Genomic DNA, 24,405 nt, shown 5'->3' on the forward strand with positions numbered 1-24,405 from the left:
CACTCGTAGACACTGACTGACTCGCGCACGCACGGACGCACGGTGCGTGGCAGGAATAGACCCCTTCATATTGATCCCCTTCACATTCCCTTAGCTCGGCTGCCACACACACATACTCACACTTCACGGGGCCTGCGTTAAACACTAACACGGATCGGGATTTTCTGTCTCTGTTTGTTTTTGGGGAGCGCTAATGGAAATAATGTATTTGTAAAATACATTTGAATAATGAAATCAGTTTAAGCAAAAACTAATTACTCACTTAAGCTGTTTTTTGTTTTGTTTTTCCTTGATAAGCCTCGTCTTTGGATGATAATAAGCTCGGCTGTTTTGGTTTCGCGCGCAGGTCAATGGCTGCGGGGCTGAAGAAGGAGCTGACAGAGGCTGTCCATCACAAACTCACAGCAGAGAGAGAGAAACAGGATGCACTGGACCAGGTGAAGAAATACGCACCAAACCTCAGTGACGCAGTCTTCCCAAATAATTTCAGGTGTTTGTTTAAAAAGGGCTCGGGGCACAATGCAGGTGAGGTGTTTGCTGAGAAGAAAATGGATTGATACTGTGTGTACATAAATTACAGCTATGCCAGGTTTTACCGCTTCATTATTTAAATGCGATTATCTAACTCTTCTGCCAGTCAGCGTATTGATTTTTCTCGCTGACCCATCTGGATGAAACATTTAAGCCAGGTGTACTGTACTACATAAACATGAATACTAATACTCATGATCTCCTCTATTCTCCCTTTCCCTTGAAGATCTTCCTTGCTGTTCCTTCCCTCCCTGCAACCCCCCCCACCCTTTGCCTTTTTGATGATTAGTGGCATATATCCGGTGCTAGAGCCAGGATTATCTTGTCCAAGAAAGGGAGGGGTATATACGGGACCTAAACCTAGCAAGGTGATTTGGAGCGTTAATTCCTAGGTGTAATATTCCCTGATATTCCCTAATGTTCTAGCTGGGAGCTGGGGGGAATCTCAAGGGAGAGCAGTTGTCAGAGCTGAGCTGCCGCTGTACAAAGGCAGAATGGATAATTAAGGCCATACCCAGTGTAGGGAAGTGATGTTCATTTAGATTTGACAAACTCCGAATCCAGCTGTAAGCTTCCCCACACCACGGTGCTCTCTCATGCCTTGATTATGTGTTTTGTTCCCTTTTTTTGCCTTCAAGTTTCTTCCTTTATGTATTTCATTTTCTCTTTCATGTCTTCTTTTCTTTCCCACTCTTGTTTTTCTGTCCTCTCTCACTCATGTGCTCTGCTGTTTTCTTTTCGTTTTGTTCCCCTTCACTCACTTTCCTTCACCTTACTCCGTTTTTTTCCTCCACTCTGTCCTTGTGAATAATGCAGTCCACATAACACGGCTCTCCTTTCTTCTGTTTAGTGCACCATGGCTTGACAATTGTGATAGCCCAGGGCCAGTAAGACACCAACTAAGGCCAGCTGATTGGTCAGTCAGAAGCCATGTCAGCGCTCGCGAAGAGTTCTTCATCTATTTCACGACTGTTGAAAACGCTTTCATGTCTGCCTTTGCTGCGTGGCTGGCTCTCTTTTCTCTGTTGTCTGTGATCAAAAATTTTGCATGACATTTGTCAGAGGTATGTCAGACTATTGATTGAAGCAGACGTGCCAATGACTGCTAGTGCAAGAATTATCAAGAAAAAAATAAAGGTCTCTTTCTTCTATAGTAAAAGTCGCAATATTAAAGGATTTTTTTCCCTCATGCTGATACGTTTCGGGAAATTCCTCAAAAGTACAGAAAAATCTTATAAGATAAATAAGTCGATTTTCTTCGCCCAGTCCCCATGGTTTTAATTTTATCTGCCCTTTATCCATCAACCTCACTTTGCCATTCTCACTATTTGGAGATGAAGTTTTCTTATTCTTAAGGAAAAATTTAGCTATCATCTAAAAAATCTCAAATTTGAAGAAGTAGGAATCCTGAAAACAACACACCTGACTGATTAAAGGCAATTAAAGGTTCACTAATGAATACAGTAAATTCCTTTTCTTTCTATCATTAAAAAATACAGTTTCAAAAATAGACTGCTGTCTCACCGTAAGACGGCTCTGGGTTTGAATGCGGCGGCTGGGGCTTTTATGTGCGGGTCGCTGCATGTTCTCCCTGTGCCTGCATGGGTTCTCATCAGGTAGTCCAGCTTCCACAGTCCAAAGACATGCATGTTAAGTTAATTGGAGCTTCCAAATTAGCCGTAGGAGTGTAAGTATATGTCAGTGGTTGTCTGCTTCTCTGTGTAACCCCTGTGATGTGACTGGCAACCTGTTCAAGGTGTTCTCTTCCTCTCACCCTATGACAGCTGGGAGAAGTTCCAGATCCCCGCGACTAAATTGAATAAGCGGTTAAGAAAATGGAGGCATGGATGGAACATTTTAGTTGTTTTTTCTTGCTCATTGTGATTTATACGAAGCTGAAACGTCTAGTGTTTGTTCTGCAAGTCTTGCAAAGTCAAGTTTAGTGTACTACTAGAGGTTTTTCTTCACTTTACACTCTTGCAGTGGGGGCTCTTCATCAGCTGATAGTGCTGACAGTTCTATTGCCCAGTGCAGGGCCTGTAATCCTGGAGGACCCACGCAGGAAACTTTGGGGTTTCAATGATGGAGCTGTTCCAGCGATCATCAGGGGGTATTTGAGGCGTTTAGACAATGATACAGATGAGCTTGGCGAGCTGATTAAGACCATTCTCTGAGGAAAAGCACAGAGTGTTGTGCCATGTACTGTTTGGAGCATTGCAGTGAGATGTTGGTACACATACTTAGTGGACCACAGTGTGACCGTACCTGGCTTCAAGACTTTTTGTGTGGACAGAGACATTAATCTTAGCGGTTAGAAGAAACGTGGAGGGATTGATATGCTACCTAAGAAGGAAAGTTTCTGTGGCTTGGATAGTGAACTGCTAGCTGTTGGAATGCATCCATAATACTTGCCAAGGGAATTCATCAGCGCTGTAATTGTTTGAATCTCATTGGAATCAACACACTGTTTGGATTTTTGGATTCCTCGATGAGCTTATGCAGAGGTCATCAAAATGACTGTGGCTGTAGTGAATAGCTTTGGATAATTAATGGAAAGTACACCGCTTACTGGATATGCAGCTGAAAACCTTCTCTAACATCTGTTTCAGCTTCGCTGCCACAGGGACAGCTAGCAAAGCACCTTATATAACCGTACCCACGTTGATTTTAGATTTAAGTTCCTTATTTTATCATGTTTACTTTTAACTGATTCACTTTTTTATCTATACAGTAAATTTTCAAGATACTTTTCTTTGTGATGTTTATTTATTGAGCTAAGCGATCTTTCATGTTTTAGCTGTTTGTTTAGCTGGGTCCCATTGCCTGTGAATAGAGGCCTCCGAGGGCATTATCTAACTCACATTGTAATCTGTGCCTGAGTTTGCAGTCTTCACACAGATTTGTAATGGACTAGTTAAACTGTAGGTTACTAAACTGCTTCAAATTGAAGCTTTTGTTTTTGGAGTGAAGTACACATTAAACACACAATGAAAGCTGTGAAATGTCAACTGCAAATCATGTTTTGGTCTTGAATTTACTGTTAAAATTAGATAAAGTGGACTTACTTGGCTGATCCAATCCCACACTCCAGTTCCTTTTTTGTTTTTCTTTTATCCCACAACTTCGTGGATACAGATTGCAAAACTGTGGGCACACTTTACAAGCTAGCCTGACTCTACAGGGCCTCCAAAGAACTGGGCTAGCTGTTTCCCTCTGTTTCCATACTTCATGCTAAGCTGAGCAAACAGGCTGCTGGCTGTAGCCCTATATTTAATGGATTAATATGAAAGTGTAAGAAATGTTCTCATCCAGCTCTTACTCATCGCATCATAGTATTTCTTCACAGCATTTCAAGGCGCAACAGCCATGAGCATCTAATGACTAAGATAGTAAAGCAGACACTGCAAGCCCCTATCAGGTGACCTTAATGGACTGACAAGTTAGATGAGTTCAGAATCTTGCCAATATCAATAATGGACTTCCTCTCTGGCCTTTTAGTATTAGTAGAAACAGAGTAGAGCCTTCTGGCATGGAACCTAAAGTCTACTTTAACCGCTTTAGTAACTAAAGTGGTAAAAGTTCATGCAGCATAAGTAGTATGTGCATATTTTGGCTTGTGGCTGAAACACATTGCTCAGCGAATAAAAATGCTCCCAGTACTACAGGTGTTGTTGTAACTGCAACTGTAACTGTAACTGAAATGTTTCAGTATCCTTTGGGTTTAAGTTCAGTATGCTGTATGAGCAACTACAGTGATTACATCTGGTTATAATTGATTCAGTTAATCGCTCTTATACTTTTTAATGTATGTATTTGTATGTGTTAGGCACTCACTGGCCCACCTTTGTACACAATCCTTTGCATTTTTCCTTTGCATGCTTCGTGTCCTCCATCATTTCAACAACCGATGAGCTTTTCAGTGAATTTGACTCCAAACTGTGTTTAAACACCTGTGTGATGGCCGTTGTGACTATGACTCCTTCATTAGGTCCCAATCTCGGTTATTGAGCGGCAGAAGATGAATTATCCAATGGTGAAAAAAAATTAAAGGGTTTGAAATGGTAAATGGTACTCTACAGTGGCTTGTAGAGGAAATCTATATTACAAATTGCCTTGGTGCACAGAAGCTGAACCTCAGATAGCTCTGTCTTTTTCTCTATGTATGTCTTTGTATGCACAGTGTATACTACGTAAGCGTGTGCAAAAGAGTCTTGTTTGTGTTTTCTGGGTTTGTTTACTATCTTATTTCTGGTATGAAGTTAACGATTTGCATGTTAGTCAGTTTTGCGCTTCCATGCATGCTGCTCAGGACATACACACACTGATACACACACACACACACACATACACACACGAAGAGATACATGCACACTTTGCTTAGTCCTGTCCCTCTGCATGAGTCCAGTTCAAATACGAATCAGGGTAAAAATAAGGCATGTTTTTGTGATTGATCAGATCATCCCTCTTTCCCTCTCCCTCACAGTTACTCAGCCATACACACAACACACACAATCATAGTCATTAGTGTGTTTACCTCAACTTCTTTGAGCATGAAGTTAAAGATTTCAAACAGTTTTAATGAGAATTTGCAGAGAAGTTTTCAGATAGCAAAGTTTATAAGCATGTTTTCATGCTCTTAAACTTTTTTAGTTGCCCAAATATCTTTACAACTATTGATGTCATCTGTACAAATACAATTAGACAGTAGATTTTAATCACTCTGAGTCAGCGGGGCGCTTGCCTAGTGATTAGAGAGAGAAGTCTGGTCCCTTGTTAATATCCTTGAGAAAAACATAGAATTGCAAAAAAAAAAAAGGGAACAAAGAGTCATCTGCTCCTGCTACCTCCTGTTACCACCTTTTTCCACAATGAATCATTAGGCAGTATTTAACTGTATAAAAATTCTGTTATGAAGTATTTTTTTAGGGGGGTAAAATACAAAATTCCATCTGAATGTGCAAAAATACTTTGTAGATTTGTGCCAATCTGTGTGTGAATGCACAATATAAATTTAAGTTGTGCAAAGGTGTGTTGAATGTCGCTATAATGTGCAGTTAGGTCCATATATTATTGGAATTTCCCTAAATATAATCTTTTAATAGTTGTATGACTAAGGTTGGCATGAACTGCATTAACCAATGAGGATGTGTCACAGGGTGAGAGGTGGGTACAGTCCTTCATAGGGCTAACTCAGAGAGACGGACCACCATTCATGCTCACATTTACACCTACAGCCAATTTATAATTACCAATTAACCTCACAATCATGTCTTTGGAGCGTGGGAGGTGACAGTGCTAAACACTGCATCAACCAAGCTGATATTGCACTGCAAATAAAAGCCACACCAGCTCGGCAACAGCATTATTTGGAGATGAAGTTATATGGAAATGGCAGGAAAATGAGTATGAAGAAGGCTTGGAAGCATACAACTTCATCTGTAAAGCGTGGTGGAAGCAGTGTGACACACTGACATACATATCTTCCAGCAGCACTGGATCACTGCTGTTTATTGATGATGTGACAGAAGACGGAACTGTATAGGGATACACTATCTGCTTGGTTTCAGCTGTACTGGAGCGAAGTTGACTAGATGGCATTTCAAAGGAGAGATGGACAGTGGCCCAAAACACAATCTAAAAGCAACCCGGGAGTTTTTAAAGGTAAAGAACTGGAATAATCTGCATTAGCAGAGTCAGTCATGTGATCTAAATCCAGTTGAACTACATTTTATAGGATAACTGTACTGAAGATCTGGGAATTTTTCCCCCCAAAAGCCATTTTTGTCTTTTTATGTCAATCCGGCCGTCATTGTCTGCAATATAATATTTTAAAACATATTTAAATTAAGGGTTTTATTTATTAATATATGGTTTTGGTTGATTTATATGTGATTTATACATCAGTGAGAACAAACAACCCCTGGATCAACACAGAAGAGCTTTATGCAAATGTACTGTTTATAAGGTTGGGGAAACCTGCAGTCAGCTGAGACTGAAGAAGTCACTTGGATGAGTGATGAAACGTTTCTCCCACTGAAAACGCACGTCCAGATGACCAGAATCAACTGTCTGGGACTCGACTGCTAGAATTAGGGCCTTATTCATTTGTTTTGCCTATATTTTTTTTTTATTTGTGGGCCTAACTGCATAGTAAAAATTTTCGATCAAATCATGTCATCCAGTACTCGTGCCTTCTCACCCAAGGGCAACAAATACTGCTGTTCTGTTGCTGGCGTCACAGATATGCGCACAGGTGTCTTTGGCATTAGTACCTTGACACGTCAGCCATAGCAATACTGGATGTCGAGAAGTAACGTTTTTCTTTTAAAAAGTCCACATTTGAAGGTTTAGGCACCAAAGACTGGTCGTTTAGATTCATGGTTTGACAAGACAACCATATATGATATTTTGGAAATAAGAAGAACTATTTTTTTTAAAGCAATATGGAAAGATTTTCTTATTTGAGCCAGAGAAAGTCACAATAGGATCACCCAAACTTTTTTTGGCAGATTTTTGCAGAAAAAAAAATGGAACAGCATGTTGTATGTGCAAGCCTATAAATATTGTTTTGGTTTTTGCTTGCAATCTGGCTAACTGGATGCACGTTGCAAAACAAGCATGTGCTGTATTTTAAATTTTAGAGACACTTGAGATGTCGGTTCGCCGTAACGGTTGTAGCTGTTCACTGATCTCACTCATTATACCTGATAGAAGCCCCCAAGCCTGGACTAATTAGCTCAGAACGACCTGCGCTAGATCACCATTTTCACACACAAACATACACACCAACACACATGGCGAAATGAGGACAGACAAATGAAGCTCATTTGTTTAGTTGATGAATAAAGAGAAGTTGCCCAATTGTCTGACTGTTAAACCATGGGATGGACTTTGTATTTGCACAGTGTGTGTGCATGTGTGTCCCATCACCATCCCACACAGCTCATTAAGCTACACTGCTGTAATTCATTTGAGAGATGGAAAGGACAGTCGAGCAGGAAAACTAACCACGTTTTTTTCCCCCTCGCATGTTGTTTCTATAACTTTTCACGTCCTTCTTAGCTGTCACACAATATCCTTCTTTACCAAAGAAGGCTGTACGTTTGTGTTTCTGTCTAGTGAAACAAATGCAGGAACTCGGTACAAAACCATGAAAAGTTCCTGTACAGACGGGTTCATAGAGGTGACATATGGCAGGAAGAATTTAGTCTCAGACTGGAAGGAAGAGGCGATAAGAAAAAGGTGTATTGAAAGGGTTTTTTTTCTCCTCTTTCCTGTCACCTTTGGTTTTTGTTTTATTGATAATGTGTTGGATTTCTTAAGCTTTTTGTTCAAGCACAAAATAGGTATTTGCCTTGTTAGTTTCTCCAAGGCAGACTCACATCAGTCATAGCGCTTTTATTTTATTTTATTTCATTTTTTACTTTATAAACAGTTTGTCACCTTGGTCAAGATTTACAACACTTTTAAAAAGAGTGGAAATTAGTTCTTTTTTTTAATAAATCAAACATGAGAGTGTTTAATTAATCACATAAAAGTAAGGGAAAATACTAATACTGTAATTATTCAAGGTTAACATCTAATTATTTCACCTTGGCAACAAGGTTTAGCTCTGCTAAATTCGCCCTCACAGATTCCAAGAGTTGTGTTGTGTCACTCTATTACAAGCTGTGTTGTGTGATAGCCCCACGTCGCTGAGTTTTCAGCTACCGCACTGAACTAAGAGCATCCACGAGGAGATTGACCTTGGCACAGTTTTATTTATTTATTTTATTTTTATTTATTAGTCGTCGTGTCTGGATCTGTGTGTGTGTTTGTGTGTGCAGGAGAACATAATGAATTATGTATAAATGCCTTGCAGTTAGAAAGCAAACCACGTACTGCAATGTATGCTATATTTATCCATCCATCCATTTTATGCCGATTATCTGGGTGCAGGTCATGGTGGCAGCGGCCTAAGCAGAGACACACACCTTTGGCCGCATGTTCCAGCTCTTTTAGTTCCCAAACCAGCTGTGAGATGTAATCTCTCCAGCATGGCCTGGGTCTTCCCCGCGGCTTCCAAGCAGTCACCTAGGAGGCGTTCAGGAAGCATCCTAGCCTGTTGACCGGACCACCTTAACAGTTTCCTTTCGATGTGAACGAGTTATGCTGAGGTTCTTAGCATATTTTTAAGGAAGAGCCCAACCACCCTTTGGAGGAAGCTTATTACCACGGTGATCTCATTCTTTCGGTCACTACCTAGAGCTCATGTGCGTAGGTGTGGGTAGAAATGTAGATCGAGTGGTAAATCAACAGCTTCGCTTTTTTGCTCAGCTCTCTCTTCGCCACAATGGACCGCTACAGCATCCGCATCACTGCAGACTTCACACCAATCTGTCTGTCAATCTCCCGCTCCCCTCTCCCCCAAGATGCTTTGGGGCAGCGCCTCCTCCCCGTAACTCTGTGCTTTGCCAAACTCATCACTGAAACAAAACAGCACGGATGCACTTCAGACCCTAAAATTGCTCTTTTGTTTTGCTGCTGTTATTTAAGCACTTGTGCGACCCGGTCAGCCGGACAGCTAAACATCACTCATTGTGCTATTGCGAATCCCTTCAATCCATAATGCATTTAAAGTTTTCTGTTGTTTGAGTTTTTCATCAAACGTAGACTTTTTTTTTTCTTTTTTAGACGCTGCACGACAATATTTGCACATTTCTTTTTCTTTTTTTTGTCAGTAATCCTGTTACGCCTCAAGGACTAGCTTACCCTCCTTTATAAAGGATCTGTGGAATAAAAGTGCAAAATTGAATTATTTCTAAGGTTGGATGTTGTTTGATATTATATTAGTGCTGGCATATTGACTGAACTTGGTAAAATATTTCCATTGTATGCCTTACAAGTTTAAACTTATTTTCTACTGATTCTGAAGGGGCTTGTGAAACTTCCGCCAAGGCTGGTTATGTAGCTGTGCCTGCACAGGCTAGATGCAAGACAGAGGATTTCAGTAATGGCAACCACTGATAAACAACCCAGCAGCATGCGTAGGAGAGTGTGTGATGAAAGGAATCGGGGAAAAGGAGTCAGGCCACGCAGCAGCAGACGAAGGTAATTAAAGAAGCCATCATCAGCATCATTAATATGCTAGATCTGCTGTGGCCCACTGACTAGTCTAATGGAGAACATGTCATCATCGTCACCATTAGGGAGAGTGGGACACACATAAACACACGCACACACTGTCTTAATGTTGGGTCACGCCACGATTACCACCATTAAGCCTAGAGTGAGAAGGCCTGCTTAGGAAGCCTCATTCTCTTTTACCATCATACATGCACGCATACAGTGCACACACAGAGCCCCACACGCACTTGTGGATCTTTAATTCAGACCATGTGAGTGATAAGTATGCATATTTAAGTGATGTCAGGCCTGTTGGGTCTTTTAATTAGACAGAATGAATGAATGTTTTATAAAAACGTGTTTAACAATAAATGTGTTCATTAATTTGATGAGAGGATGTGCTCTGATGAGCTGAGTGGAACAGAGTAATGGCTCATATTCGGCTCTAGCGGTTTGATGGTTGTAGAAGCAACAACTAGGCTATCTGTTTCTGATTTTATACTCATTTTTATGTTCCTCTCATTACCAAGAAAAGTCTGCTTTGACGCATGTTTATCCCCTGACCTTGGACGGTTTGGTGGCTTTTAGTGAAAATACACTTTTGTCCAATGCGCAATGTGATACCGGTCCACAGCTCCACGGAGAATAGAAAAGATGGAAAATCTATTAACTTCTAAAGTCTCTACAATCATTTGCTCTCTTTCTTTTCTTTCTTCCTTTTATATTTTCCATCTGCAGGTATGCTTTCAGGTTTGTCATGAAAGTTCATTCAGATGTATAAGTTCAGAAAAAAATGTTTGAGTCCAGCAAAGTCTAGCTTGCATCTATTGAAAAGCGTAGGCTGGAACGACTCGGGCTTTTTTCTTCTTCTTCTTTTTTTTTCCTTTTTGGTAGAATAAATAAAAAAAATAATTTATTAAAAAAGGAACGGTGCAGCAGCTGTAAAGATTCAAAATCTTTCACCAGCGCAGGAGTAGTCAACTCATATTCTGGAGCATAAAGCTGAAAGGACAAGAGGTATCACCAAACTTGGTTATAAATGCATTTTGTTGCCCCTTTTAGCCCCCATCATCTGCTAAAATATTTGTGCAACAAAACCAATCTAAATGTTAAGCAGGTGTGCTGACTTACTCCTCCCCACTGTTGCAGTGGCACCTCCTTGCCCCCCCCCTCCATCCGTTTTCTACAAATGTCCCTCCCTCTTTCTCACAAACCCTTCTCTCTGCCTCCCTTGACACTGGTGGAAACAGAGTGATGATGTGTAATTTAGACCTAATCGCAACATCAGGCTTGTGCTGCGATTTACATCCCTCCACTAGCTGAGCCAGTCAGACAGTCAGGAGGGAGATGTTAATGTGAGACCGCAGGTAATTACTGTCATTACAGCATGCCGCAGCTCCTGCCAGTGTACGCGCGCGCATGTGTTGCGTGGGTGGGTGTTATTTGATCTTTTGAATGGTATAGCTTGATATATTTGCGCTTATAATTAATATGGGTGTGTTAATATCCGGGGGTTTTGCCATGAAGGCTTAAACAGAACTTTTTTCACGTGAATATGCGTCAGAGCACGAGACAAAACACAAAATGAAGTCACAAACAGCAGGGGATTGACAATATTTACTCCACTGTTAATGTAATTACAATCGATACCCTGACTCAGTTTATTCTTCAAAATTGAATGATTTGCTTGATGTAATTTCACTGATCCCACGGTTTCTCTTCGGTGCTTATTTGCTGAAATGCAACCCTTCCTTAATCCAATCCTAATTAAAAGCGCAATTTTTCATCATGTTGCGCAAACTGAATTATTAATTATGTGTCACCGGCGTCTTCACGGCCTCATTGCTTACTCTTATGCATGTCAGTTCTGTTTTTTTCAGTGGATGCATAAGGTATTAAACAAACGAGTGTCTCATGGATTTCCTTGTGTTGCAACAGATTTGAATTTTGGATTACAGTGGAACAAAAACAAAACCCGATGCGTTGTCTGCTGCTTCGTATATTCTTGCGCAGGTGAAAAATTCATCAGCTTTAGAAGTTGTAAACTTTTGAACTGGTGCCTCTGTTTGTAGCCCTGGGCCGACTGACTTCTGTCAGATAAAGTCGTTAATAATTTAAAAACCTTGACCTCAGGCAACTAAAAGTGTGGTTTTTTTCTGTTTTCCTGCAGCCCATCTGGATATGGGCAAAACATATTTGATGGATGCTCAGTCATCAGGAAACAGATGCCGAGTTATGAAAGTTTTTGGACGCTACAGACAATAATCTCTTTTATTTTTAATGCTGATAGTGTTTTAAAGGCTAATCATTGCCTCCTTCACTTTTCACTACCATTATTTGTCCTGTTATGCTCACTTGAAGTCACTGGATGATAAAACGAATTCTAATGATTCTTAATCACTTTTCTGTGTTTGATTGCTCAGGAATACAATTTCTTTCGCAGCAACAGAATCAGTCTTATCTTTGTGTTAAATTTAACTCTTCTTTAACTTTCTGGAAACACGTTGGCAATATAAAATAATAAAATATATATTTTGTGCACGTGTGAGATTCAAAATACACATGCAGACATGCACACGGATGCACACCGTGCTTGATTCATCTCATACCTGCAGTTGATATTTTGACATTTCGGGTTAATCATTTGACATTTTTATAAACTTAAATCACGGCCCACATATTGGAAACTTTTTCTGTGTTTGCTCAAGTCTTTGTGGGAAGATGGTATGGCATATCAAGGTGTTTCTATGGCGATAAGGGTAATATGTCAGGGTCCCCAGAGTTTAGGCCTGGAAAGGTCCTGACTGATAAGCAGAATGAAAAAGTCAGCAGTTTGGCCAGTGCCATCCAGTCCCTGTTCAACCCACACCCATCTTTTCCCTTTCTCCAATCTCGCCTCCAGTCTGCTTCTGCCCCTCCACCCACCCACCAAATCCTCCATCTCCCCTCCCGCCTGCTTAATACCTCACCTTGCTATTTATACCTGTGTCTGCAAATGCCATCTCTTTCATCCTCCATTATTCTCCATTTACCTAATTTTTCTCTTGTGTTGTCATTATGCTCTATTTTTGACATTTAGTCTCACCCCTTTTTGCACCCCCTCTATTTAAAGCATTACTTACCCCGCTTTTTAGCTTTTCTTTAATCACACCTTTGCTCCCCTCCACCCCACATTTATATTTAATATGATGTTTGCATCTGAGCGTGTGCACAGGCGTGTCTGTTTACAAGACAGAGACATGCAGTCCATAAATGTGTGAAGCTGCAGGATGTTAATATTTTTTAAAAATACTTTAAGCTGCTAACCTGTTTAAATTACTTGGGATATGGTTAGAGTGAATATTGGTGTGTACGTCACTAATCCGCTGGGTAAAGTGTAGAAAAGGGGCGGTATATTTGCAATAAGGAAATGCTGAAAAGATTGCAACAGCTTAAGTTGTGATGGATAATTCTTGGCTACTGTATCGACTGTAGGTGATCACGCTCCGGTCAGAGCTGGAGGGGACGCGGTCCGACAATGCAAAGCTTCTGCACGAGAGCCAGCTGGTCATGACTAATGTCAACCTTTGGATCACTGAGCAAAAGTATGGACACGTTCCCAACATGTTTTTTGTGAATTAAAAATATAAAAACAGAGGATTTAAGGAATAAAGGGAAGTTAGTAATGTTTTCTTAGTTGGCGGATACTATAAAATATGTGTGTATCATATTGTGCTGTTATGTGTAGCTACAGTTCAAGGTCAATCTACAAAATACTTATAAAATATTGATTTTATATATTTAAACCTGTTTAATGGTGCATTTTGATCTGTTTGTTTATATTCAAACAACTAAAGGACATTAACAAAATGTGTCTTCCTTACTAAGGGCTTCCAGTGAGAGCGTTATTGCCCAGATTAAAGCCCAAAACAAAGCTCTGCTCATCATCACTAAAGAGAAAGAGTAAGTATATTTGGCACAGCGATATTTTTCAGTAGCTAGATTTGTTTGCGTTTGTAGACAAGTATGTCCGAATGAATGTGTTTCAACCCTGTACATTGCTTTATTTAGGGAATATGACTAAAGATGGTCGGCGGTGGTTTGGAAGTGAGGCAGCATGAAGTGTGTCAGTGTGTGTGTGTGCATATACTGAGGTGATTCAGGTAGACTCCCTGACATACTCACACCTGACAGTGTTTCTGTTTAGTCATGTCTCATAAATACACACATATGCGAATACACACAAACATGGGCGTGATGTATTCTTCATGCCAGAGAAAGCTGTCTAGCTATAGTGCCATACGTTTATAATCCCCACCCAGCAGCACCGTAGTCCATGTTCTCCTCTGTCTCCACTCACACCGTGTCCTCATTCGTGTGTGCTCGTGTGTGCTTTGCTTTATGTTTTGTCATGTTACCATGTGGCTCTTGTGCATAGCAGACTCCATACACCTTAGTCGAAATCACATCTCCCTCAATGGTTCCTCTTCATAATGAACACAGTCCTTCAATATTCCCTAACCGGAAAATATCTCCTTCCCACCCCCCCTGCAAATAAAACAATTTCAGAATTCTTAATAGGTCTGAAATTGGTGGGCACAGCAAGATACTGAAATAGATAGTCACTAGGATAAGTGATAAATGCTGTGCAAAAAGAATTTTGTTATAATGGACTACAATATATGCGTGTATGCGATGATGTCTGAACTGCTAGTTAAAGGCTGCTCTGGAAAAGAGAGAAACACGGGCATCGTTGGTGTTGCTTGAAAGACTATTTTGTCAGCAATGTTAACAAGAGTCTCTTGATGATAATAGGTGTCTGCTATTCTTCCTCTCTATGTATATTTCTCTGTTTAACGCGTCTCAGCGTCTCCCTGCTTTTGTCAGATGTCTTCAGGAGGATAATGACACACTGAAGGCGGAGGTAAAGAGACTGAAAGAAGCGGTGGATGAGAAGGAGAAAGACATGGAACTCTTCAAGGTGAACAGGGGCAGAGTGGAAAAGCAATGAACTACAAATAAGGAGATACAAGAGAGAGTCAATCATAAACAGGTTTGTTTTTTATAATTGTTTGCAGGCCCGTCTCCGGGACTGGGGAGTACAGCAAGACAGGAAAACGTGAGTCATCTACATATATGTGGGCACGTGTATGTGTGTGTGTGACCACACATTTAAAGGCATACGTTTGTTTGCATTCAGCAGCTGATCAAAGTTTAGCATGTAACAAAAGCCACCACGTTTGGCTCTTTCGCACACAATCTGGTCGGAACAAAGCTGATGATGATAGTAACAGCAGGAGTGCCAAGTTGCGAATGAAACGCCCCGCGGGCCCGGCCACCTGTGCGTAGCAGTGCCCGTGTGTGTGCGCACGTGCTGCTGTGTTATTTCTTCTTCTTCAATCTGAATATGTTATTCATGCTGGGCCTTTAACAATGATTACACTTCAATCAAGTGCCCATCCTCTCCTGCTTGCCACCCCCGTGGCTGCCAAATAGCATTCATCAATAGAGAGGAGATATATTTATTATGTTCATTAAGCCAATGAAAATGAATGTGGCACAGATGGGATTGGGTGTAGGATGGAAGTGAGAAAAGAGGGTGCGCGCGTACGGGAGAGGGGGTGTTTGTGGGGGCACCTGCCTGCAGCGGTACTCCCCATACCCCAAGTGTGAGCCCCCCTAAGGTACCCCTCATTAACAGCTCCCCCGCCCACCCCCCATGCTAACCTCACCCCGTTTTTTTTACATGTGCTCATGTTGCACCCCTCCCCTAACAAACCACCAGACTCTGTTTCCAAAACGGATCAGATTTGTTTTGACTGGGGTAGGTTTCCAGTGCTATTCAAAGCTGTCAGTCATTTTAATGATATCATTAAGGGGCCGCGACAGAAAGATGAATCGCTTTTCTTTGTCTTTCCCTCATAATTGCGAATGAGCAAGTGAGAGGGACAGAGTGAGAGAGGCAGTTCATATAGATGTATGCATAAGAGAGGGTTTTGATTGAGCGAATATAATAACACGGAACGAGATAAAAACAGTGAATGAAAGCCTCTTCCATGGTGTCACCCCCATCCTGCCCCTCTTCCTCCTTTTCCCCCCTTTTTTATTCCATTCCTTCATTATGTTGATTCCTAATTTATTTTATTTCATTAGCATGCCCACACCTTCCCCCACACTCGCACCTACCAAAAATGCCATATGTGTTAAAATTGCACTTCTATAAAGCGATAGATAATGTCATGATTGCAAGGCAGCCGTATACATTCAGAGTGTAAATTTCATTACTGGTGGGACAGGGGGTATCTTAACAATGTCTGTCTGCTGTCACTATCACTGACAGCAGTCAACACGGGGTGAAGGTTTTGTCATTAGATATGCCTTTATTAAAGAAATTTATTATGATTACCTGACCTACTGTTATAAAGCTGCTTGAATGAGAAGGCCTTTCATTGCATTTGTTATTTTGTGAAAAAGTAAAGCCCACAGGGAGGCGCGGAGAGGCCTAATGGAGGGGACAGAAATTGCGTTAGCGAAACGAAACGAAATTTTCTGCATTTCTCAACCTCAACAAATTACGCAAAACTCAACAAATTACGCAAAACTGAAGCTTTTTTCCATGCAAATATCAATCTTAAGAGTCAAAAATGGTATTGGCATATTTATTTGCAATTTCTGCTCAAAATCCACCTAGTGGATGAAGGATAAGGAAATCTCCAAGCATCAGCCAACTCATAGCTCAATTTGCTGCCATAACAGACGGGAAAACTTAGATTTAGACACACAGATCTAGTAAGCGCTTGTTAATAAGGTGATGTTTTGACAAAAAGCATGTCTGTATGAGCAGACATTTTTGTAACGGTGTTTACACTACATCGTGTCTATCCAAATCCATTTAGTAGCCGTTTCGGTAATCCTCGTCAGCAGCTGTTTTCCAGATGTTGTAGAATTGTAGATGTTCAAATATATATTTTTCTTCAGCACTGTAATCCCTTAAAAGCCTACTAGGAGTAACGCTTCTGAACCGAGCTGTTTCTGTTGTATTTCAGGCCTCCCCATAGGACAAAATGACTGGGTGTGCATTGAAAGTTAGTGAGGGTGGTCTCTGCCTATGCAGCTGCTCTTGCAAAAACTCGGAAACTATTCTAATGGTCGTCAAATTATTCATCTGAGGTGTCAAAAGTCGTCCTGGTGGGTACAGGGAAGGTCCCATTTTTCTGGGGGAAAGAGTTAAAAACTAGGCAAAACTTTATCTGGTTACCTTAGAAACCTTGTTATGAGGACAATAATATCAATGCAGGGGTGTGGCTCAGGAAATAGAACAGATTGTAGAGTTGATTGTTTGATCCTAAACAATGTACAATCTACAGTCCATATGTCAAAGGTTTTTGACCACGGAGATCAAATTGCTTCTCTTATCAAACTAACACCTTGCCTCTCGTTTCCACTGTGTAAATAAGTAGCCGAGTGGCAAAGTATAAGGCTATTTTGGCATTATGGGTAAAAGGGGTATTGCTCAAACTAAAAACCAATGATAGGAGTTGTTAAGTGCACAATTAATGCCCTGGATCGGTGATACTAAAACATTTTGTTACACTCTTGTTGCGCAGTAACATCATAGTGTCAATTAACAATCTCATTAAAACCCCTCATGATAATCACTTTGTCCAAAGTGTCTTGTACCTCCCTCTAAAGTGCTGCGTGTGGCCTGATGGGTTTCCATGCTACTTGCCCCTCCTTTCCCTTCCCACCTCTCCTGCAGAAATGCTTATTAAGAAGAAAAAGAAGAAGGATAAACTCTGACAACAGACATTACAAACCCAAAAATGATTTCTGCTAATATCTGAAAATATGATACCAGTACACATTGATATGCAGTGAGTGGCGGAAGCAGAGATTGATGCTGTTTGCCTCTGGCAGCACTGACTCAGTGGCTGCCTGACACAACCCATGTGGGGGAAGCGCTCATAAAGCATCAGGCTTCATCAGTTGCACCGCTAACGATGTGCTTCCAATTAAGAGCACCCAGTGATCACAGCAGAGGATTTGTACAAACACGGAGAACCAAAGTGACAGAGAAGCAGAAAGCGGCGATGAGAGGGAGGCTGTGTGAAAAGAGAGCCGAGCCTTGCATAAAATTTACAGCAAAAATGAGAGCAGTAAATAAGAAAGATGAGTGAGATTGGAGCAGGAGAGGAACCACGTAGTTTATTGCCTGGTTTAGAGAGCATGGCCGCTTGGCTTTGACACTAATGACTGTAATTATACACACACACTGATTGGATTAGGCTGCTAATTACACACATCTGTGTTTGCGTGTAAACACAGGAACACATGTTTACACGGGCGTCAAGCCAAGCGCTCGGCACTTCGCCGGTTTCTCACATCGACTGCATAAATCTCACACAGTTGTCTCAGCAGCGGAGATGATTCATGATCTGCTGAAGACCACATTACCGTGTAGGAAAGCGTTTAAATCATTTGAGGAAAATGTGTAGATGTGGCGCTTTGGATTTTATGGAATTGGCTTGTGGTTAAAGTTTGTGTCTTCTGTTATTTTTTTTTTTCTCCCCCTTCGCTGTAGCAGTGGAAACTCATGGAACTCGTCTTTCAAGCGGCATTCGCAATTGGAAAGATCAAAGGAAATTTCTGCATTTCTCTTATTAATGTTCTTTGTATCATCATTAGGGTGTGAAATTAAAAGATCTGCAAGGGTCAGTGGCAATTATGTTCAGTTTATAAATGTCATTTTCAGGAAATTAGGTTTTCTTACTTATATTGGCCAAGCTAAATTAGTTAGTTGGCTAATATGCAGGGACTCAGATTATATTTTGTCAGCTGGGGAATGTATGGATTTGTTTTTTTTATATGTATTTCTCTTGCACATATTTGGGGGAACTTATTCATGTTATCTAGATTTATTTGTAATTGTAGTCTGTTAAAAAATTAAAAAATTGCATTGTTTTTTTGGAGCAACCATTTCTTTTGTTCAGTCTCTAAGCTACATGCTATAACTTAGAGTTGTATGATGATCCAGAGAAATACAAAATAATATTACATCCATATAAATGATTCAAAAATCAGAGGAGGAAATAGTCAAGAGACTGCTGGATACCGTTTTTAAGCAGCGTTATTACTATCTACTGTTTTTGTTGTTGCCTTTGGTTGAGGATTACTGCAGATAGCTGCAAATGCACGGGAGCCAAAAACAATGTCAATTCAAATATTTGTGTCTTCCTCAAGTGTCTTCCACATCTTAAATGGTTTCAGTTGCGGCTAATAAGGGCAAAAGTTTATGACTGCGTGCGTGTGAGCGTGCGCACGCATCTACAGGAACAATGAGGCTATTTATTAGCGTTTCAATGAGTGCGCGCATCTTCTCAGCTGAGGCAAAATGGGACCGTCTTCCCATCCGCTGCTCTGATAGAAAATCCCAGCTTGCTCTTTTACAAGAAAATTAACATTGGGGAGGTACAGTGGTACTTTAATGGGCTAAGAACTCTTCAAAAAAGTATTTAGAAGGTTTTTTTTTCCAAATGCTAACTGGACAGGTTCACTGGGGCATGAAAGAAAGAGCGTAAAGCGGGGGCAGCAAGCTCTTCAGCCCGTACAGAGCACCATTATCCACCGTCGTTAATTTAATAGACATTCCTTAGACAGCCCTCGGTCTGAAGATAGGAGACCCTAACATTTGTTTGTCATTTCCCAAAACGGTTTTAATAAACAGTTAAAATCTTAAATGGCTTCTTGTACTCTTAATGTTCCCTGGCTGCGCTTGCGTTTGTTTTGTTTTTGTTTTTTGCTGCTTTGTTTTTTTTTTCCCAGCTTTATATGCACTTTCTTATATAATTTAATGATTTCTGGAACCCATTTGCTCACCCATCTTTGAGTTTAGTAATAAGTTATAATGAAGATAGTTATAATGAAGATGATGCATGCCAACTTCTTTATGCTCCAGATTTCCGAGGACATTTGACTGAAACTGTTCAGTCAGGCAAATGCATGTCATTGTGCAAGAATAGGTAGAAGCAAGTGTAAACTTAATGTGCTTTTTAAGCTAAACTACAGACAAGGCAGTTAAAGGAGCTGCAAGAAGGAAAGAGTTTTATTATTCTGTTTTTTCTCTCAGACCGCTAAACTCCCTGTACTGTTTTAAAGAGTTTATTTTTCATGTATGTTTGTTTGCCTGTGTGCATACACTTGTCTTGCAGCATGGAAAAGAAGGGGTGCGTTGCTCTAAACCTCAGCAAAATCGAGGACATGCAGACCAGACTGCAAAGCAACCTGGAGGCCATCGGAATGCTAAATCAACAAGTAAGCGCTCGTCCACACGCACACACACGTACACACCGGGTCCTGACAGTCCTTTTACCCGACAGATACAAACACACACCCACACACCGGCCCACCTGCTGTTGAGCTCACACAGAAGAGGAAGCTTTCATGCGTCCAACTTCAAACACACAAGCGCACTTACACAGAGGCGCACGCAGACATCCATTTCCTCTTCCTACGATAAAAGTGAAAAATCGGGTGCGGGGTGTAGGGGGGTGTACGTGGTGTGGGGAAGTGGGTTGTGTGTGGGGGGGGGGACAAATCGTATCGGGAAAAGGCAGTGACGTTCCTTTCCACTGGTAAATGATTTCCCTTTCATGAAACTGAGAGAGAGATGTATATCAATACAGCCGTGCTGATCTCTCCATGACAGCATAGGGAAATGGCCCGCTGTGATAAAACAATGTGGGGGAAAAAACACAGAGGAATATTCTTGGGAAATGCTGACATTTTTTACTGTGTTGAGCTTCACAAGAGTCAACAAATCACCAAAGAAGAGACAAATCAAAAGTACTCCTCAGCCCCCTCAGTTCTCCAAAACTCCAGGGCCTAGGGAGCGGCTCACCCGACTTTTGTTAGTTTGTGAAGTGGCCTGCTGATTGACGGGGTATGACAAAAGCTGGTACTTGTTGAAGTTTTAATGCAGTGTTGTTTCAGTGAAGAGCAAATGACATTAGCTGTGGGTTTAGGATAGAGGAACGTGGAGAAACGCTGAGGAGAACTCAGACAAGAGAGAAAGAGAGAGGTGTTGTTTAACAGGTCAGGTGTGTAATAGCACCTCTTAATCTCTAGTGTGAATCATTACACACATCGATCCAACGTGGACAGTATACACACACACATACACGCAGGCAGTCAGGAAAGGAGAGGATGTAAACACCTCACTCTCCAGTGAACACACTTGCGCGCACACACAGAGCTATCAGTAAAGAAGTTGAATGGAATGACTCAGATTATGAAAGGCGTTGGGTTACAAATCAGGTCTGTGTCTCCTTGAATCAGTCGTATTTACTCATAGTAACAAACTGGTTGGACGCCGTCGCTTTCTCACTCGCCGAAAGGCATTATACGGAGCACATATGCATGATTTCCATCCGACTGTCAAGCCAATTTCATCCAAACTTTTGAAACGTCACAGAAAATTAACAGAGATGAAGACTAAAAATCGAGATTCTTTTCGGGACTCGATCAGCAGTAGGGTATTGTTCTTCTGCTGATATCCAGGTTGTCTCGTGGCTACACGCGACAATTAAAACAGGCATTAGGCTGCTGAACAGTTTTTATGCAACTCTTTTATAGTTCTGTAATTGCCATAATTTGCATTAAAACTATACAAACTGTGGAAAAATACACACGCACACAGGCTTAACTCCCTTCACCCCTACGTATACACTTCCTTGTGTCCTTTTCATCCACGTATATGGACACCAATTCACCCACGGAAAGTTAAGGTTGAGGAGACAAGCTGTGATTTTTAATTCACCCCCCCCCCCCCCTAAAAATTTAGAAAAGCATCCAGAGCCACAAAAGATGAGAAAAATTAAACCGGTCCCGTGCAGTTAATTATAAATGTCAGACTCTGTGTTTTTCATCTAGAATTGTTATTGCTTTTGGCATGACTGAAAATGGACGTGTTGCAGGATGCTTGCCTGTTGAGGAAAGTAAATACCTTTTAAGCATCTTATGATAGTTTGACACGTCGACATGCCATTGGTTCTTCGAGGGTTAAGCCTAAGACCCGCGCTCAGAGTTTATTGAGCATGTGTGTGTCTCTCTGTGTCTGTGTGCATGCGTACGATGTCTGGACGGGTAATATTAGCAGAACCATCCGGAAATGTGTCTGTCTCATCTCCGTTTGTGTTTTTCTCTCTCCTTCACGCACACACACACACGCAGACTCACACATGGCCAGACATGTCAATGTGACATCATTCTTTAACCGCAGCTTTTACACGCACACACACACACACTTAAAAACAGATGTGGATGAGTGCAACTGTCATTACCCGATGAGTCTTTTTTGTCTTTACATCCTTTAATTTCTTATTTTACTCGTACTCACAGCTAAAAATACATTATTTCATATCTTTTACTCTCTTTTATCTACCTTATTACAATTTTTAGACTGGCACATTTTGCATATAATTACCGAGCTTTTACAACAAATATAAATGCTTTTATTTTTTGTATTAAAAGCCATGTTTTAACTCACACTCCACGCTGCCTTTACCCAAATGTCCTTGTCACACACACAAAAAAATAAAACAAAAAATCCTCAATTTAGCTAGTCTATAATTGTGTTTCAGGGAGCCCAATCATGTCCTGACGATGTGCGATTTGTTTTGTGTCACGGATGATTTTGTGTCAAATCGACCTCTAATGATCGCTCAAATTGGCTGTTTTCATGTAGAAATTTACACTGTCGCATGACTCCCACTTGCAACCATTTCAAACTGTGAACACAATACAATCCTGAACCCACCCCCCACCCCCTTGCAATTTTCCATTTGCATTTCTGTTTCAACAGGCATGAAAGCAACTGTGAAAGATGATGAATTAATCACATAATGGAATGTCAGTTACTTGATGAGCACGATAGCTGTTCACTTTTGATGGTTGATATTTATTGCTAACTTTGATTCGAGTTGTGTGATTCTGCTGCTTCGGCTAAAGGAGAGCCGTGTTTTTTGGGGTTCCTTGAAACTTCTCAAAAATTTGCCACTGTTCCTTTGGCTACACAAACATATTAATCTCTTTGTCTGCACATGTGCTTCTCTGTGTATGTTTCTTTCTTTTTTTCTCTGTAGTTAGGCAATCTCAGTCAGGAGAATAAGCGGTTGCGTAGGCAGCTGGAAGAAGAGAGGTCCATGCATAGACAAGTGGAGAGGAGTGGGCCCCTTCCTCCTCCCTCTACAACCGCCATCCACCTCCCACTCTCTCTCAGTGTCAGCCCTCCTATCTGTGCCTCCCTTCCCTCATCCCTTGGCCTGCCTCGTCTTCTGAGCATAGTCCCAGTGACAGGGGACACTAATGGGACTCAAACCAAGCCGAGTACAGTCGGAGTAGAGAGACCAGGTGAGTCCAAGGCTTCGGATAAAGCGTCCTTGATTAGGCCGTCTTCCAAGTGCGCTTTCTCCGCCTCTGTGGAAGATGCCGGGTCTAAGGGGACAAGCAGGAATCTGGCAAAATGAAGCCCCCTGAAGACTTTGACCTGCCATGGCTTTTTGACCTTCAGCTTCTCACTGGGGAGCATACCCAGGATGAGGTTAATGTCCTGCAGGTCAAAGTCAAGTCCCACAGTTCTTTGTGCCTAAGGGGGTGCTCAGAAACAGAAAATGATGGAATTTCTTCAGCCATATTTATATGGGTACTGCTGTTCCATGCAACGATTTATGCCAAGAAAACGTTCACACTGACAGATTACTTAGATAGACTTAAAATTATGATAACTGACTGTGTCCTCAAAAATGTTTCAGTGCTTCAAGCAATTACATCTTCAATTAATAATATTATTCTGCAGCAAAACTGCAGCAGCAAGCACAAAGTTTCAAATGCACTTATTTGAAAATTCCCAACAGTTCACTTGAGCTATAACCAGATTTTTGCACCTTAAATGCACAAATGAACTAATCAAAACAAGAGATTTAATGTAGATAGAGTTAAACAGTAGATCTGAAGATGAGTCCCGCTTGGATAAATGAGAAACAGCACATGATCCATCCACAGGCGTGGTTCAGACGTTGATGTAAATGGCAGTAACGCAGCCTCTGATTATGCTCCAGCTGTGCACCATGTGTCCCGCGTCTGCTGCGGTGAATGTGGCCATGCGCCTCTATGTTTGAGTACATTATGTGTCTGTGTACTTCTGTCTCTCTTTGAGCGACTGTGGGCGAGCGCGTGATTGAGTGTATTAGCTGTCTGATATTATGTTTTATATTTTCAAAACTGTTTATTGATTTTTTTTCTATGCCCCGTATTGTGACGGTAGCAAAATAAAAACACATATTTGCACGCGGCTTTATATTCCTCCCCACTTTTGTTTTGCATGTCAGTGTGCCAAAAATATATTATTTCTGCCAGTTGGATGCTTGTACTGTAACAATAACTGGCAGTGGTACTCGTTAATTAGGCTTTTGTAAAAAATTTATACGACTGCTGAGTCACGCATCGATGCTGATATGGGTAAGTACCTTTCTAGGAAGTAAAATCGTTCCATTAAAAGATCTAAAATGAGTTTGGGACCTGGGATAACATGTACATCTATAGGGCACGCGTATGGGCTCAAAATGCGGTCATAAATATTTTGTACTTGTAAATCAGTTTTGTATGTGTAAAAAGAATTTGTGCGTGTGTAAAAAAGATTTGTATGTGTAAAAAGAATTTGTGCGTGCGTAAAAAAGATTTGTATGTGTAAAAAGAATTTGTGTGTGCGTAAAAAAGATTTGTATGTGTAAAAAG

The 24,405-nt window shown here is 41.0% G+C and overlaps 1 protein-coding gene across 2 annotated transcripts in view; it reads left to right on the forward strand.

The window, feature by feature from the left end:
• The window catches only part of LOC116328258 (myosin-9-like), a 90,570-nt gene extending 66,607 nt beyond the window's left edge, over positions 1–23,963 (forward strand). For both annotated transcript variants that reach the window (XM_039617065.1, XM_039617066.1), the window contains exons 20-26: positions 347–437; positions 13,111–13,220; positions 13,504–13,578; positions 14,503–14,596; positions 14,694–14,734; positions 19,824–19,926; positions 22,755–23,963. In XM_039617065.1, the coding sequence (XP_039472999.1) occupies positions 347–437; positions 13,111–13,220; positions 13,504–13,578; positions 14,503–14,596; positions 14,694–14,734; positions 19,824–19,926; positions 22,755–23,138 (898 nt within the window). In that variant the 3' untranslated portion in view covers positions 23,139–23,963. The remainder of the gene's footprint in view (positions 1–346; positions 438–13,110; positions 13,221–13,503; positions 13,579–14,502; positions 14,597–14,693; positions 14,735–19,823; positions 19,927–22,754) is intronic.
• The last annotated feature ends 442 nt before the right edge of the window (positions 23,964–24,405 follow it).

This window comes from Oreochromis aureus, linkage group 9 (genome assembly GCF_013358895.1).
Source record: "Oreochromis aureus strain Israel breed Guangdong linkage group 9, ZZ_aureus, whole genome shotgun sequence".
NCBI lineage: Eukaryota > Metazoa > Chordata > Actinopteri > Cichliformes > Cichlidae > Oreochromis > Oreochromis aureus.